General features: G+C 40.8%; 3 protein-coding genes across 10 annotated transcripts in view; 2 read left to right on the top strand and 1 right to left on the bottom strand.

Moving 5' to 3' along the window:
• Positions 1-691: 691 nt before the first annotated feature.
• Positions 692-4237, top strand: VPS29 (VPS29 retromer complex component). 3 transcript variants are annotated; one of them, XM_015643831.2, is made up of 5 exons: positions 692-794; positions 1222-1233; positions 2979-3170; positions 3343-3578; positions 3882-4237. In XM_015643831.2, exons 1-5 carry the CDS (start codon positions 792-794, stop codon positions 3997-3999), a joined length of 561 nt encoding a protein of 186 aa, XP_015499317.1. In that variant the 5' UTR covers positions 692-791; the 3' UTR covers positions 4000-4237. The 3 variants fall into 3 exon arrangements, with proteins under 3 accessions (XP_015499317.1, XP_015499316.1, XP_033374018.1); XM_015643830.2 differs by lacking the exon at positions 1222-1233 and having other exon boundaries at positions 722-794; XM_033518127.1 differs by lacking the exons at positions 692-794; positions 1222-1233 and adding an exon at positions 1252-1415.
• A 121-nt stretch (positions 4238-4358) lies between these two features.
• The window catches only part of KNTC1 (kinetochore associated 1), a 31852-nt gene continuing 21654 nt past the window's right edge, over positions 4359-14556 (bottom strand). For 3 of the 6 annotated variants that reach the window (XM_015643817.3, XM_015643816.2, XM_033518120.1), the window contains exons 48-64: positions 14326-14542; positions 13775-13848; positions 12729-12939; positions 12520-12629; positions 12111-12160; positions 11686-11764; positions 11031-11149; positions 10768-10903; positions 10401-10496; positions 9727-9783; positions 9346-9403; positions 9199-9262; positions 8529-8658; positions 7569-7658; positions 6911-7056; positions 6023-6113; positions 5055-5775 (exon numbers count right to left, since the gene is read on the bottom strand). In XM_015643817.3, the coding sequence (XP_015499303.1) occupies positions 5728-5775; positions 6023-6113; positions 6911-7056; positions 7569-7658; positions 8529-8658; positions 9199-9262; positions 9346-9403; positions 9727-9783; positions 10401-10496; positions 10768-10903; positions 11031-11149; positions 11686-11764; positions 12111-12160; positions 12520-12629; positions 12729-12939; positions 13775-13848; positions 14326-14542 (1776 nt within the window). In that variant the 3' untranslated portion in view covers positions 5055-5727. Of the gene's footprint in view, positions 4677-5054; positions 5776-6022; positions 6114-6506; positions 6614-6910; positions 7057-7568; positions 7659-8528; positions 8659-9198; positions 9263-9345; positions 9404-9726; positions 9784-10400; positions 10497-10767; positions 10904-11030; positions 11150-11685; positions 11765-12110; positions 12161-12519; positions 12630-12728; positions 12940-13774; positions 13849-14325; positions 14543-14556 lie in introns of those variants that run through there. The other 3 variants (XM_033518121.1, XM_015643821.2, XM_033518122.1) reach the window with 3 other exon arrangements.
• RSRC2 (arginine and serine rich coiled-coil 2) overlaps positions 6578-14556 on the top strand; it is a 43645-nt gene continuing 35666 nt past the window's right edge. Inside the window, exon 1 of the mRNA XM_015643823.2 lies at positions 6578-6619. Within this exon, the coding sequence (XP_015499309.2) occupies positions 6593-6619 (27 nt within the window). The 5' untranslated portion in view covers positions 6578-6592. The remainder of the gene's footprint in view (positions 6620-14556) is intronic.

Genomic DNA, 14556 nt, shown 5'->3' with positions numbered 1-14556 from the left:
GAAACGCCTCAGGGCGGGGCCTGCGCCGTGAGGAGCCCCGGATGTGGAGCCGGGATTGCGGAATTCTGCAATTCTGCAATTGGGAATTGTCCCGATTTACGCGCAGGAATCATCGATCCAACCTCTGGCCCTGCACAGACACCCCAGCAATCCCACCTTGTGCATCCCTGGGAGCGGTGTCCAAACGCTCCTGGAGCTCTGGCAGCCTTCACAATCCCCTGGGGAGCCTGGGCAGTGCCAACACCCTCCGGGGAAGAACCTTTCCCTGATATCCAATTTAAACCATCTCCAGCCGTTCCCTGTCACACAGAGCACAGATCGGAGCTGCCCCTGCCCTGCCCTGGCAGCACCAGCTCAGCGACAGCCCCAGGAAACGCCCCCGACCCAAAAGAATGCTGAGCATGGCACTAATTAGCACGGGAAGCAAGAGAATAATTTCCAATATAATACTAATTAACAAAAGAACTATGTAACTTGTAGTCAATGAACACCAATTCCTTTGTTTCCTAAAATGCATAAATAGTAAAAAGTTTTGATAGCTGGGTGCTTTGTTTATGGGGGACCACGGAGCGCTCAGGCTTGCGCAGCTGTGAAATAAGTAATCAGCGTCTCTGTCTCTCTCAAGTGTCATTATGGGCTCGTTTTTGGGGACAAGTCTCATTTCACGTGTGTAAAAACCCAGCCAGCGGAACTCGACACGGGCGCGTTCGGCGCTGTCTTGTCCCTTCGCAGGCGCCGTAGCGGGGGCGGTGCCGGGCGGGTTCCGGGAGGGCCGGAGCGGAGCGGGCGCGATGGTGAGAGCGGGGGGACCGCGGGAGCTCCTCGGGACCCCCACCCGGGGCACCCCGGGACCCCCGACACACCGGAACCCCCTGCACGGCCACAGGAGCCGGGCCCGACCCGACCGGGCCGGGGGAGAGCGGGCGGGAGGGCGGTCCCCAGCTGAGGCGAGGCCCCCAGGGGGTGAGGGCCGGGCCCTGACTGCAGGAGCCCCGTTTATAATTTGTATTAATTTTACCGTAATAGCTTTTATTGTTTGTTTGTTTTTGTTTATTTTTTAATTATTATTTAACGCTTCTTTCATAACATCGACAATTCATTAATTATTATTTGCCCGTTCATTTGGCTGTGTTTTCTCTTCTGTTGCTTCCTCTCGTTTAACATTGATCATGTTCCGCCCTGTTTCTCATCCCCTGCAATCAACTCCTTCATTCCAATCAGGCTGGGCACAGAGTAAGTCACTCCTTGGCTCTCGCTAACACCCGTGGTAAGGGCTCGTTCGTGTTTCTCCGTGCCACTGGCAGGTGGCTCAGATGAATTTAGGGGCTGCTGGTCAATCCGCGCTCCAGATCACACCCAAATTCCTGGTAAAATCCAAGTGTTTTGTCATTTTTCGCCGCTGCTTTAAGCTCCAGGTACCCGTGGTGATTAAACCCCCTGCAGTGCTGTTCATTTGGTTTGGTTCCTGTGGTCTGCCAAGCTTTTCTGTAATGAATGGGAGCTGAAATGTGATTTTTGGGGAAATGTGGGGCTGGCGTTGTCAGCAAAGGGAGTGTCTGTGCTGGGTGCACACACTGCTGGCTCGGTGGGGTGTGTGAGTGGCAGGACAACTTTACTAAACATCAAATACATAACTGGTACTGCACACTTAAGTCCCTTAGGCAGCAGTAAGACAATCTATCTATTACCACTAATCCAAATCACTGCTACCCAGTTACTCTACTCTTCAAACACCATCAAAAATGTCTTTTTTTCCTTCTCCTGGTTTCATTTCAAGTTGGTCACTCGTTGATTTAAAAGCTTTTGTTTTGCTTTACCAGTACTTTCAACCATCTGTCTCCAGATAGCTTTGCTGGTGGCACTGAGATGTTCTTAATCTAAAAAAAAAAAAACCCCAAACCAATCAAAAATACTACCCAAGTTAGCCTTGAAGGTAACTGCATGGCCTAAAAATCCATGAGGAAAAAGAATCTTAAAAAATACAATTCCCTAGCCTATTTATATTTGTTTATAGAAATAAATCCATGCTGTGTCCTTTACAAACACATTTGAGGGTACCATTTTAGGAAGTGTCTCACTAACATGAAGTGGGAGGTAAAAATCTCTTTAATATGGAGCCAGTCTTAGAGTTCCCAGGGCTGAGTGATCCAGGCTTTTCCCAGAGCAGTGCCATAACATTCCCTGCTTTACAAAGCTTCTCCTGCCCTTTTTGCACAATTAATTTGCCCTGTGTTGCTTGCATTATTGCTTTATTTGCAGATTTAAAGTCTATGCTGTTAAGCCATGGCCTTGCATCATCTCAGTCCTTTATTTTGAAGCCTCACACCACATTTTTATTCTGGCATCTGAAACTATAAATGTGTAGAAGTGGTAACAGGAACACCGTGCAGTGACCTGGATTGGCTTCTCTGCAGTGCCCTGCTTATATTTTTGTTGTTATTTTTTAGACTTATTCAGTTTTTCAGTGGTTTCTACAGTGAGTTCTGAACACCCTTCCTCTTCTAGTCAGCTATTAACACATGTTGCAGATTTGCTGCTTTTTAAAAATATTTTTTGTTTTTATTTTTTTAATAAGGTGAGAGAAACTTGGATGAAGAGTTATTTTAAGAGAAGTGGCTGCAGTTTAGCCAGGTCTGTGCTTGAAATGTGTTAGAGAGAAAAAAACAGTTGGATAGTTTATGGTAGCTCCCAAATTTGTGTAAAATGCATCAGGTAGTACAACAGGAATGTGTTATTTTGCACTGTTGGCAACAAAACACAAATAATTCTGCAGACCTGTGTTTGTAAAGCTCCCTCTGCTCATGGTCTGGCAAAGACAATAATTTCCCATGGAACAGAGCAAAATTCCATCACCATTCCAACGTTATTTTAACAGCTTTTGGGTCCAAATTCAAAGTGATGTCTCTGCAGAGGACACTGCAGTGCTGGCTGTGCCCTAACCCGTGTCTGTCACCCTCTCTCCCCTCCTGCCCCTGAAGTTGGTGTTGGTGCTGGGAGACCTCCACATCCCCCATCGCTGCAACAGCCTCCCAGCCAAGTTCAAAAAGCTGCTGGTGCCTGGCAAGATCCAACACATCCTGTGCACAGGGAACCTCTGCACCAAGGACACCTATGACTACCTCAAGACCCTGGCTGGGGATGTTCATGTTGTCAGAGGGGACTTTGATGAGGTAGTGTCTGTTTTTTTGGGGTATCTTTTACAATTTTTACCTTTGGAGTTCATTCAAGTAAAAGTGGTGAAATGAGTTCCTGAGCTCTCCCCTTCTTGGTGTTGCATAGGGTTGGGTTTGAATATAAATCTGTCTAATCTGGGTTTGTTTGGTTTTTTTCTTTAATTTTTAGAACCTGAATTATCCTGAGCAGAAAGTTGTGACTGTTGGACAGTTCAAAATTGGGCTGATTCACGGCCATCAGGTGATCCCCTGGGGTGACATGGCCAGCCTGGCACTGCTCCAGAGGCAGTTTGATGTGGACATCCTCATTTCAGGACACACACACAAATTCGAGGCATTTGAACACGAAAATAAATTCTATATCAATCCAGGATCAGCTACAGGAGCCTACCATGCCTTAGAGAAGTAAGTGAATATTGGGGGCAATTATTTTTAATTTTTTTTATTTGGTAACAAAACTGAACTACAAACTTGTGAGGGTTAATATTTCTGATTTACATGTCAGGAGAGGATACTTAGAGTTGTATAACTTAGACAGCTTTACTTGCTTAATCTGGACTGAGACAAGAAATGCTCACAGCCTCAGATCTCATGTGCTGTACTTACAGAATTAATTCTCATTTTTCTTGAAATGATTTCTGCTAAATAGTGGTGAAACACTAAGGGGGTTATAGACACACAATCATAAGTTTTTTCCTCTCTTTCCAGCAACATCATTCCTTCATTTGTGCTGATGGACATCCAGGCTTCTACAGTAGTTACATATGTCTATCAACTAATTGGAGATGATGTGAAGGTAGAAAGAATTGAGTACAAGAAATCCTAAAAGATGTTTTTGCTTGTCTGGTATTTTTACCATCTCCTTCTGAGCTGCAAGTTCCAAAACTTGATTGCTCGTTTACAGCCCTGCACTGTCACTAACAGCTTAACAATGTAACTTGTCATGAATTTAAACAACCTTGTGTTTGCTTTTCTCTGTATGAATTGATTTGTAAAATATTCCATTAAGATAAATGTCTAAATACTGTTCCTTAATGTTGTAATAAACTCCACTTCATAGAAAAGCTGAGCTGGCTGAGGTGATGTTGGGGAAGAATGCAGCAGTTGTGGTGGTTTGGTGTTCACCTTTAAGGGATGCTTGCACTGGGATTGAACAGAGTTTGAGGGCTCTAGGACCAGGCTGGGTTTGCTCCAGAGTCCAGTTTATATTTAATTTTCTCAATTTAACATTCCCAACTAAGTTAAAGGAGTAAAATGACTTGCTAGACTTTGAAAGGATTACAGTTACCTCATAATTTCACTGTAGAAAGTTTGAGTCTTTCTCAGATCAGAGCAGTTTCAAATCTCCCTCTGCTTTCATGGATGATGATCTCATGAAGTCTGTAAGCAGTGAGGAGAGGTTTTCCTTTAGTTGTGGCTCACATCTGACACTCCATTTTCTGTGCACTTTGCTCCATGCACAGAGGCTCTCAGTGGTGTCATTCCATGTGATTTTCAAAGCTGCTAAAGATAAATATGGGCTGTTGAAGAAACAGCACCTTGTGGCTCCTCTGGTGCCACAGCTGCAGGGACCTGAATGTATTTAACAGCTCCCCTTTCTCACAACTGCTGTAACTTTCCAACAGAAGAGATTTTTATCTTTTGCCTCCCACAGCAGAATGTTTAGAATGGGGGCCAGTTTCCTTGATCTCTGGATTTTGACTTTTCCATCAGCTGGAACTCTTATTTCTGTGTCATGAGCTAAGTAACTAATTTTTATTCAAAATAAACCTGCTTTGCCCTGGAAAAAAAGACATTTCAGGCTGGTGTCTCAAGAACCTCTGGCTAATTGTACTTCATGCAGTCAAAGCAAAGCTGAACAGAAAACCTTGGCACATGATATTCAGGGAATTCTATTGACTGGAACATCAATTTATTGACAAACTCACAATCAAGAGGTTTATAGAATATTGTAAGGGGCCAAAATGGAGATATATAAGTTTATTTCTTTTTAATTTATACTGTAAGGCCAAAATTGACACACAAGTTTGTTTATTTTTACTGAAATGCCAAAATAGATGCATAAGTTTATTTCCTTATTTTGACTGTCAGGCCTAAATTGATACATAAGTTTGCAAAGTTACACTTACAATTTGCCTACAAAATATTTTACATGAACCACACCCCCTGCAGCTTTATAAAAGTTTACCACAGTGATAACAAGGTTCTCTTGCTGTGGATGACATCTCAGAGTGGTCCTGACAGCAGGCCTGAACATGGGGAAATACTGAAGTAAAGGAAATAAACTTTGCTCCTTCCCAAAGTTAAAGTGCTGAGTATGAACTGATGACTACAAACAGGAAATTCTGCTGTCAGTCTGAACTGTTTTTGTGGGGGTGGAGAATGGAGAAACAGCCTAGAACAGCTGGAAAAATGTGGAGAGGTTGTGGATGCTCCTGGTGAAAGCTTTGGAGTTTGAATCTGATGATCTCTTGAGCAGTACAAGAGTTCTGAATGCACAGCCCCCTCTCCTGCCAGGAGAAGGAGGAGGGAAAAGGGTAAATCTTGACCTAATTTATGGCACTTCCAGGACACAAGACCCCTTTGATCCATTCAGGTACATCTGGAAGGTGAAAGAACAACATTAATAGGGCTTAGGACTGGGAAAGTCCTTGGAAGTGATGCTTAGCATGGCAGAGCCTTGGTTCAGGTACAATGAGTTATTTGAATTAGTGAAGGGTTATTTTATTATATACAATACATGTTATTAAAGTAGATCAGCTAAAAAGCATTTTTGCAAGAAGTTGGGTGAAAGTCTTTAGATAAAAAGGAGAAAATACTGCCTGAGGTGCAGAAATGGTTTGTTTTACCTGCAGAAGATGAGAGGCAGAGACATCTGCCAGAGCAGGGTTTCCACATTTCTCTTGATACTCTTGAATCAGGGCTTTTGCATCATCAAGGCTGTAAGAAGCAAAAGTTGATCAACTTTGTCAAATGAAGCTCTCTAAAAAGACACCAATTTAGGCAAAAAACCAAATTATGATCCCATAGCTTTGAAGTCATATGGGCCCTGACATTTCCCAGTAGAGAAAACAAGCCTGGCTTTTTCCCTGGGGCTGTTAATAAAACAAATAAATATAGAATGTAAATGTTTATTGGTTCCTGTCCCAGTCTGAGTGTGGGAAAAGTGGTAACAGTGCCCTGCAACCCCCAGGGTTTGGGCTCTGAGTGTGCCCAGGTGTGAGAAGAGCCCAGGTGCTGTGAGACACCCACAGGTGAACGGGGCCCAGCCCAGCTCTCTTTGTGATTTAAGTGCAGCACAAGAGGTGCTTTGAATTCTTGAAAACCTCATGGCAAAACCACCAATTCTCAAGTCTTCAGTACAGGCAGCTCATTTATTTTTTTTTCTGAGTATTCTTGTTGCTGAAGCTGTGACTCTGATGTCCCTGAGCTGGATTCACCTAAAGGTAAAGTCAAGGTTTTGATTATTTCACTCTGGTTGCTTCATTTTAACTCCATTTGATCTGATTCTTGTCCAGGCTTAACAATCTGTTACTTGTTCTTGAATGGCTGTAAAATTCTATCCTAGTGAGGTGCAATTTATTTCTTTATTAACCTAACAGTACTTTAAAAATCCTTGAAGACTAAGTATTAGAAAACCTCCATGACTTCAAATAGAAGAAAATAAAATAAAAGTGAGATTTAATTTCTGTAATTGCTACCTGTTACACCTGGATTTTTACCATTTATTAACTTACCAGTTGTTTTTGACAAAATAATCCACCAGCTCTTTTATTCTGTGGGTGTTTATCAGGTGTTGCTTTAACAGTGGATAATATTTGCTTTTCCAAAACTGTTCATACAGCTTCTCATTGATGATACTGTCCAAAACCAAAGAGCTGATCTGTAGATTTAAGTTTTAGTAATGAAAAATGTTAATATTTTAGACAAAAGAGATTTTAGTTTTGAATGGAAGGAGCTCATAGTTTTCATATTGGACTCTATAGAGAATAGGCTTTTTTAAAAAAATAATAATTTTTTAAGTGCTGTGAAATGGCAGATTTTATGAAAACTGATCCCAGATTCAGAGAGAGAAGTGAGTTAAACTTGCCCATAGGGAGGCAGCTCAAGGCAAGGCAAAAGTGCAGTTTCTTAAACCCTTTTAGCTTGAAGTACTTATTAAAAAAAGAATGTGGTTCTGCTGCCCTCCAAACAGGGACAGCCCTGAACACAGGGCTATGTACAAGTTTTTCAGCTGCACAATGTAAATAAAAATGTATTTTACATTTTTTTGAACATTATGTCAAGTAAGGCTGGACAAGATCAGGGGAGAGAATAGAAGAAGGTCCTGCAAACACTTAGCTATCAAAAAAGCCTCCAAGCCAAAGGGAAATGAAGTAAATTTTATTTATTTACCTGGGAAGCAAATGCTACCAATTCTCCAGTGTCCATGTGTTCATCCAATTGTTGCAGCACAGTTTCTTTCTTACAGGTTGATAATAAACCCTTGTGAAAATAAGTTACAAAACATTATTACTCTGTGATTGATTAAAGCAGGAACTCTCCCTTCAGAAAAAATATTTGATTTATTCAGAAATTTTTAGAAATTCTGGGTGCAAGCACAGAATTATCAAACCAGGATCTGTGTGATTGCACTGAAAGTTGTTTTTAATTCTCAAATGGTGTTTTGCTGTAGCTGTCACAGGATTTTTTGACTCATTGTCAGCAGGCTCAGTGTCTTACACTTAAACTGTGATTTGGGGAACCCTTTCTGAGTGGAACTTTCATGACTGGAAGTCTAAGAATTTAAGGTACCTTTACTGGTCCCAGTTTGCTGGTGACAAATATGAAAACAGCCTCTAATGCTTCATCTGGGAGAACAATGCAGGGCAGAAATTATGGAAGTAAATGAGAAGAGACAGGAAAATGTCAAGGATTGTGAGGATGTGGCTTTAAGGCAGAAGGTTTCTATCACAATTTGTGCATATCAGACATCTTCTTTGGAAGTCAGGAGCTTTCAACTCTACACCCTTCCAATGTAGGATTTAGTACTTTTCTTACAATCTGCTCTGGCTTGGCTTTTACTGTTTTGTTTTTAACCCCATTAGTTTTATGTGTGGGATCCCATAAAACATCCTCAAATTCTCTAAAGGCAAAGTCAGATGACAAAGCTACTGGGGATGAGTGAACTTCTAAAGTAAAAAGGAAGAGGAAGTGTTCACATGATCCCTGTAGAAGCCTTTGAGGGTGGCAAATGTTGAGCATTTATCAGCAGGGATGTGTTGAAGTTAACTGGAATTTGCCTTTAATCTGCTCTGATGAGCAGGACATGCTGAAGGAGATTTTCCTTGCAGAGACACAAAATTTCTGATTTACCTGAATTTGCTGCTCTCTCCCTTCAGAGTGAGGAATGACCAAAAGGCACCCCAGGGCAAAAGCTGGGAGGTCCAGCTGGGTGTATTGTTTAGCAATTCCAACCATATCCAGGTCAGCCAGGACAGGACACCTTCAGGAGATCAAGAGGAAAGTTCTCAGCTGTGATTTGTTTAACTGCATGGCTCAGGGCTGTCAGCAAAACTGCCCTGAGATTTGGAAGTCAGGTAGAGCAACGCATTTCTACCTCACATTAATTTCAGAAATGGCCAAGCAAATTGAAGTTTCCCTGAATACAAACTCATGAGGATTTTCTAGCCTGAAAATCTCCCAAATCACACCTCCAGTTTCTCTTTCTAGGCAGCCTGTTCTGAGGGGAATTGTTGGCCACCTGCCCAGAGCAGAGCTTTGGTACAGATGTGTCTGCACAGTAGTGTAGGCTCCCTGTCCAGATAATCTTTAGGGTCCCTCCCAACCCAAATCTTTTCCATTTCTGAACTAACTTTGGTTCAAGTCAGGCTCTCTGAGCTCCTGGTGGGTCTTTTGAGCCAGTCAGAGCATTGTGGTGAATGAAATAATTCAGCAGTGTGTTTTTCACACTGCAAAGGCAATGCAAGTCTGGTTTATGCACAGAATGTTCAGGAGCAGTGTTAGGTCAGGACTGGGAACTCACCTGAGCAGGATCACAAAGCACTCCCGGCACTCCTGGAGCTGTTTGGGACTCGGTGGACACGAGGCTGAGAAAGAAAGAAAGAGAAGAAGGTGTAGTAAATCTACCACCAAGTTACTCCAGGAACAGGACAGGGAGTTACAACCTTACCTGTGAGGAAGGGGGACAGGACCACATTGCGCCAGGCTCGGCTGAAGCTGGGAATCTGCTGGCAACAAAGTTTTTTTTCAAGTTCCAGCCAAAACCAGGTGTAACCCAGTGTGTTATAAACACAGACACCCCAACCCACTGCACCTGGAAGAAGCCTGTCATTATTCCTTTTTATTTATCCTGGATGAATGGTTCCCTAACATTGCTTTCCTTAGTTCAGAGTCTAAGATTTAGGCATATTCTGTCCAATGTTTACTGCTATATTGCACTGTCATAGAAATAATAGGAATTCAAAAAGAATCTTTTCATGGCTGACACACAAACACTCCAAATTCCTGTTAAGTGAAGAAAAAGATGGGGAGCCAAACAGTGTTTGCTTACCTCCCATAATGAAGGAATCCCAGTAATTGCAACCAAAACCCTTCTTAGATACTGAATCTGGAAAAAAAAAATCAAGTCCTTTGGTGTTTCTGAAGATTTGGCAATAATCTATCTTGCATTTAGCTTGTTTTGTCTGCAGGATGCAAAAGAGTTTCTCAAGGTACCCATGTTCCTTTGACACCTATGGAAATTTGCTTTGTAGTTTAGTAAATTAAATTATCAAGCACACTGCCAGGTACATCTTTTACCTCCTTAGGCACCAGCAACTTTACATATTTGACAGTCAGGCAATTAGGATTCTGAATGGCAACAATCAGGATTTCCATCATCATAAATACATTTCAGGGGTCATGTATATATGTACACACATGTAAATACATATATGCACAGTTTGTATATATTTGCACACAAGAATGTGCCTATTATGTTATAAATTGATAATAATATGAAGAAAATTTTCAATTTGTTACCATAGGATTTATTCTGAAAGGCTTTTAAAAAATGGAAGTATAACAATTTAAGATCAAAATTCAAATTCCTCAAATCTTCACCAGTTCAGTATCTCAGAGCTCAAAGTAACAACAGTTTATAGCTTCTTGTTCTTCACAAGTCACTGGGTAAACCCAGCCTTTTTCTTCTCTTGCTGCAGGACTTTAACCTTAAAAATTCCTTACCATATTGAAGCCCAGGAGTTTCTGTAGGAGGCCATTCCAGAGCTGGGGATCATAGACTTTGTATTCCAAACTCAGCTCTGTCACCAGTCTCACAGCCTGAAGGGGAGCAAGGACATGCTGCATTTTAGGAGAAATTCATCCTCTTCAAACCTTTCCAAGCCACTTCCAAAATTATTGTACACATGGGAGGAAAAAAACCTAAACCATCTACATGTGGTATTTTATTTTCTAATTGTAGGAAGGGCAAAGCTTTTATCTGTCATTTCTGGAGTATATTGAAGAAAAGTGCTTAGAAGAGCCTGTGCTTTGCAGAGGTTTAAATTCACACAATGTGTAACAAAATTTACAAAGGATTTAAAAATCCTACCCTGGGTTCGTGACTGTGGTTCTTCCATAGCCCTTTAATCATGCCTTCCTTAGGGCTCTTGTGGAATGATTCATAAGTGTATGCAATATTCAAGGTCTCAAACTCTGCCAGATAAATGCAGCACTTCAGAAAATACCTGTGAAAATAAACCCCCCAAAGGAGGAGTTAAGTGATGTTTGTATTTTAATCCATGTATCTGAGCTCAGGGTAACACTGGAAAGTGTCCTTCTGTTGCTTTAATATGTAAAAAAAATTCCTCTTACTTGACTTTCTCAATGGGTTTCTTGAAGAGTGATTCCACAGTGTCAGTATCTGCCAGGTAGAGCAAACACCTGAATGCTCTGGTCCTGTGAGCAAACGTCAGCTGAGTGTCACCAAAGGGCTGAGGGGGAAAACACAGTCCCAAAGTTACAACAATTGGCTGAACAACTAGAAAGGATCATCCTAGGTGTGTTTATAACCCCCTAGTTTTATAGATTTTGGACTATTAATATAGGAAAGAAAAATATTTGTGATATACAATATCACAAATGTAATTCAGTGTGGAAAATCTGAAGGTTACAGTTCTGCTGAAACAATTTTACCACTCTGCTTTCATTCCACCCAAAGTGAGCCAATGCCTTCACCAGCTTAAGGCACACTCTAGAAAATGTTTCATGAAGTTGTTTCAGGTAATATCAGTAATAAGTTTAGAAAACCCAGAGTTCAAGGGCTGTTCTTGAGAGTTAATAGCAAAATACAATGAAAATCACAGTTTTAACCCAAAGGTTGGTGAAGGGGGGAAAACAGAGCTCATACAAATCACAAACCATCCAAAACACAGATGCAAAGGCCAAAAGTTGAAGCTCTTGCAGTTAAGCAGATGACATTTGATTTTAATAAGAGGTAAAAAGCTAAAACAAGAATTTAGCAACTCACAGATGTGTCAGATGCTGTAATTGCAAAAAGCATTCTTGAACTGTAATCCATTGGGTGAGACTGAAGTAGGTAAATAACCCTGCAAAAATGGGTTTGTTTTTAATGCAGGTACAGCTACTGAAATACAACACATCAAATGTCATTTAAATGTAAATATTTCACTGTCAAAAAGAGAACAAGGATATGAAAAAGGAAGGGAAAAGCTTCAAAAAGCTACTCTTAAGCACCTACAGATGTAAGTTATTGTCAGTGGCATTTTGTGGTATAAATAAATACTGGATGATTCAAAAGTGATGTCAGCAGAAAGTGAAAATAAGAACAGTGAGTTCTGAATCACACCCCACTGTTAGATTTCATGAAAAAGCAATTTTTAACTGGCAAGTTAAAAATAATTCACCATATTACAGGTAAGACAACACACACACCTTCGGAGTTCTTCATCCTCCTGTACATCTCCAAAGATTTCTTGGGTTTTCTTTAAAAAGAAATGAAAATTTATATGAGTTTCCCACATTGTTTGGATAAATAGCTGGGCCATATCCCTGCTTAAGGCAGTGTTTGATGAGGCTGATCTATTTACAACTGCTTTACTACTTCAGGCTGCACTAAAGGGAGGGTTTGATTCTCTACACAGAGAGAAGGAAAAGCATTTCAAATCCTTCACACCACAGACATTGGTGTGCTATTTTAGGAAGGTTTTAAAATCTTAGATTCATGAGTACTACAGGCAATTTGTACAGAATAGCCTCAGTTTTTTTTGAACAAATGATGTTTAAAAAGCCCATATTTTATATAACTGGTCATTTTCCTTCAAACCCCAAAGTGATGACTTACCCCTGGGGGTGGTGTGCTTGGACACAGCCATTTGGTCAGCAGTTTGTCACAAATTTTGTTCATATCCAAGTTGTTAATCTCAGCAATCTCCTTGGCTGCCCCATGGATATCTACAGGAAGAGGTGCATGCAATGTAATATCCAAACCAGAACTGGGGTTTTTGAAAGAGCTTCTCTTTGCCCCTCTGAGCCTGGATGACAGAAACTCACCTGGATAATCTCTGCCAGCTGGATTTTGGAATCTCTGGTCTATGCTGTGGTGTTCATACAGTAAAACAATCAGATTTGCTGGTTTCCCAATAGATTTTAGATGCTCCCCAGTGTTCAGGTTATTTGCAATCAGGACATTTTCTGTTGCTGCTCTCTTATACTGCAAGTGTAAGTTCCTCTGGAGGACTTCTGCTTTCTCATGTTGCTCATCCTTTAACAAAACACAGTTTTACGTAAAAGAGTTTACAGTTTCACATAAAAAAGCCTCTTTTACTCAAAAGCACAAGAAAAATCATCTTTTTACAGACTGGACAGCAGGATCTGCTCTTCAGAGATGTCCCCACACTTGTACCCACAGGTATTTTTTCTGCTAAGGGGATTAACCACATTGCTCTAGCTAGGAGAAGTATTTTGAAAAAAAGTGTAAAGCTACACTGTGAAAGAGCCAAATAAAATATGTACAGGTAGGTAAAATTAAGAGATTATGAGGTAAAATGTAGAAGAAAAAAAGCTTAATATTAAAATTCACAGCTGCTCAAATTTCAGTTTAATTTTGGCATAATTCTCTCTGATCATGTGACTAAGTGCAGAGAACTATTTAGGGTTCTTTGTGCCTCAACAACTCCATAGGAAGTTAGGATTTATCATCAAAGCTGAGATTCACCTTTCCCTGTGAAAGGTGAATAACAGTTAAAGAATCTTGGAAGAGTAAGGAAAAATTAATAATGCTATTGATCAAAGCTGGATCAGCTCCCACCTCATTCTCCTGCAGCAAGAAAAATGCACACAACAGGAGGAAGAACAAATTATTCTTCCCTAAAACTGCCCACTTTTTGTTCAAGCTCCAAGAACACCAAGCCTGATTTTTGCAGAATGTTCCAGGACAGACTAGATTCTTCTGGGGGTGACTTCCCCAAAAGTATTTCCCATATCAGGGTTGGTTATGGTACAATTTACACACCACTGCCCAAAACACCAAAAATTAAAATACAAACATTAGTATTTTGTAATAACTTCACAACAATCTGGCAAGCAGTTTCCATTACCTCAGCTGTAGTACTCTTCAGCCACTTCTCAGCCAGATAGAGACAGAATTTCAGTGCCTGGACATGGTCAGGACCTTTTTAATTTTTTAAGAAAAGGAAGGGAAAGAAGTAAATAAATTAAGTTTTCATTAATCCTTCTTACACAATCTACTATATCAATTTTCTTTCAAAAAACTTAAAAAAAAAAAAGTAAAAGCTATTTAAAACACCAGGAAATATTTTATGTCTAAAGAGCAAAAAAAATTTATTTATTTGGATTCAAATAGAGGAGAAAGTGATTAAATTGGGCTGATATATTAGCTCTTGATGGAAAACTTGTCTGAAGATGGTGTGAACGTGGAGAAACTTTTGGGAGGACAACAACTATGATATCAAATGGATGTTTTTCTAACCTATTGCTCCCAGCTGGATGCAGGAGACAAATTAATTTTCATCCTCCAACTTTGCAGGGTATTATTCAGGATCAGTGAAGAAATGTTTGTTCCCACCCTTGCTCTGCTTGTCCCAAGCCTGTTCTCCCCCATTCCTTCCCCATCCCATTTGCAACTCACCTGTGGGGAATTCCTGGGCAATCTTGTGAGCCATGGCCACAGCCCACTCTGGATTGACTATGGACAGCAAATAGGACTGAAGTGCCTGCACAGTTTTGACAGTTTCCTTGTTAACAACTGAGGTGCAGCCACTGGTTCTCATTTTGAGTATTTTTGGTTTCAGTTTTTTTTCAAAGACGTGTCGAACTGCAGACATGTGGAAGGTATCCAGGGAAACCTGGAAAAATGGTG

The sequence above is a fragment of the Parus major genome, chromosome 15 (assembly GCF_001522545.3).
Source record: "Parus major isolate Abel chromosome 15, Parus_major1.1, whole genome shotgun sequence".
Taxonomy (NCBI): domain Eukaryota; kingdom Metazoa; phylum Chordata; class Aves; order Passeriformes; family Paridae; genus Parus; species Parus major.
This window is presented reverse-complemented; position numbering and strand designations above follow the sequence as displayed.

Excerpts from the sequence above, each read along its gene's own strand:
- VPS29 (XM_033518127.1), top strand. The coding sequence starts at position 1,314 with ATGAATTTAGGGGCTGCTGGTCAATCCGCGCTCCAGATCACACCCAAA. Across the intron at positions 1,416-2,978 it reads GCCGCTGCTTTAAGCTCCAG|TTGGTGTTGGTGCTGGGAGA; the intron begins GTACCCGTGGTG and ends CTGCCCCTGAAG. Across the intron at positions 3,171-3,342 it reads TCAGAGGGGACTTTGATGAG|AACCTGAATTATCCTGAGCA; the intron begins GTAGTGTCTGTT and ends TTTAATTTTTAG.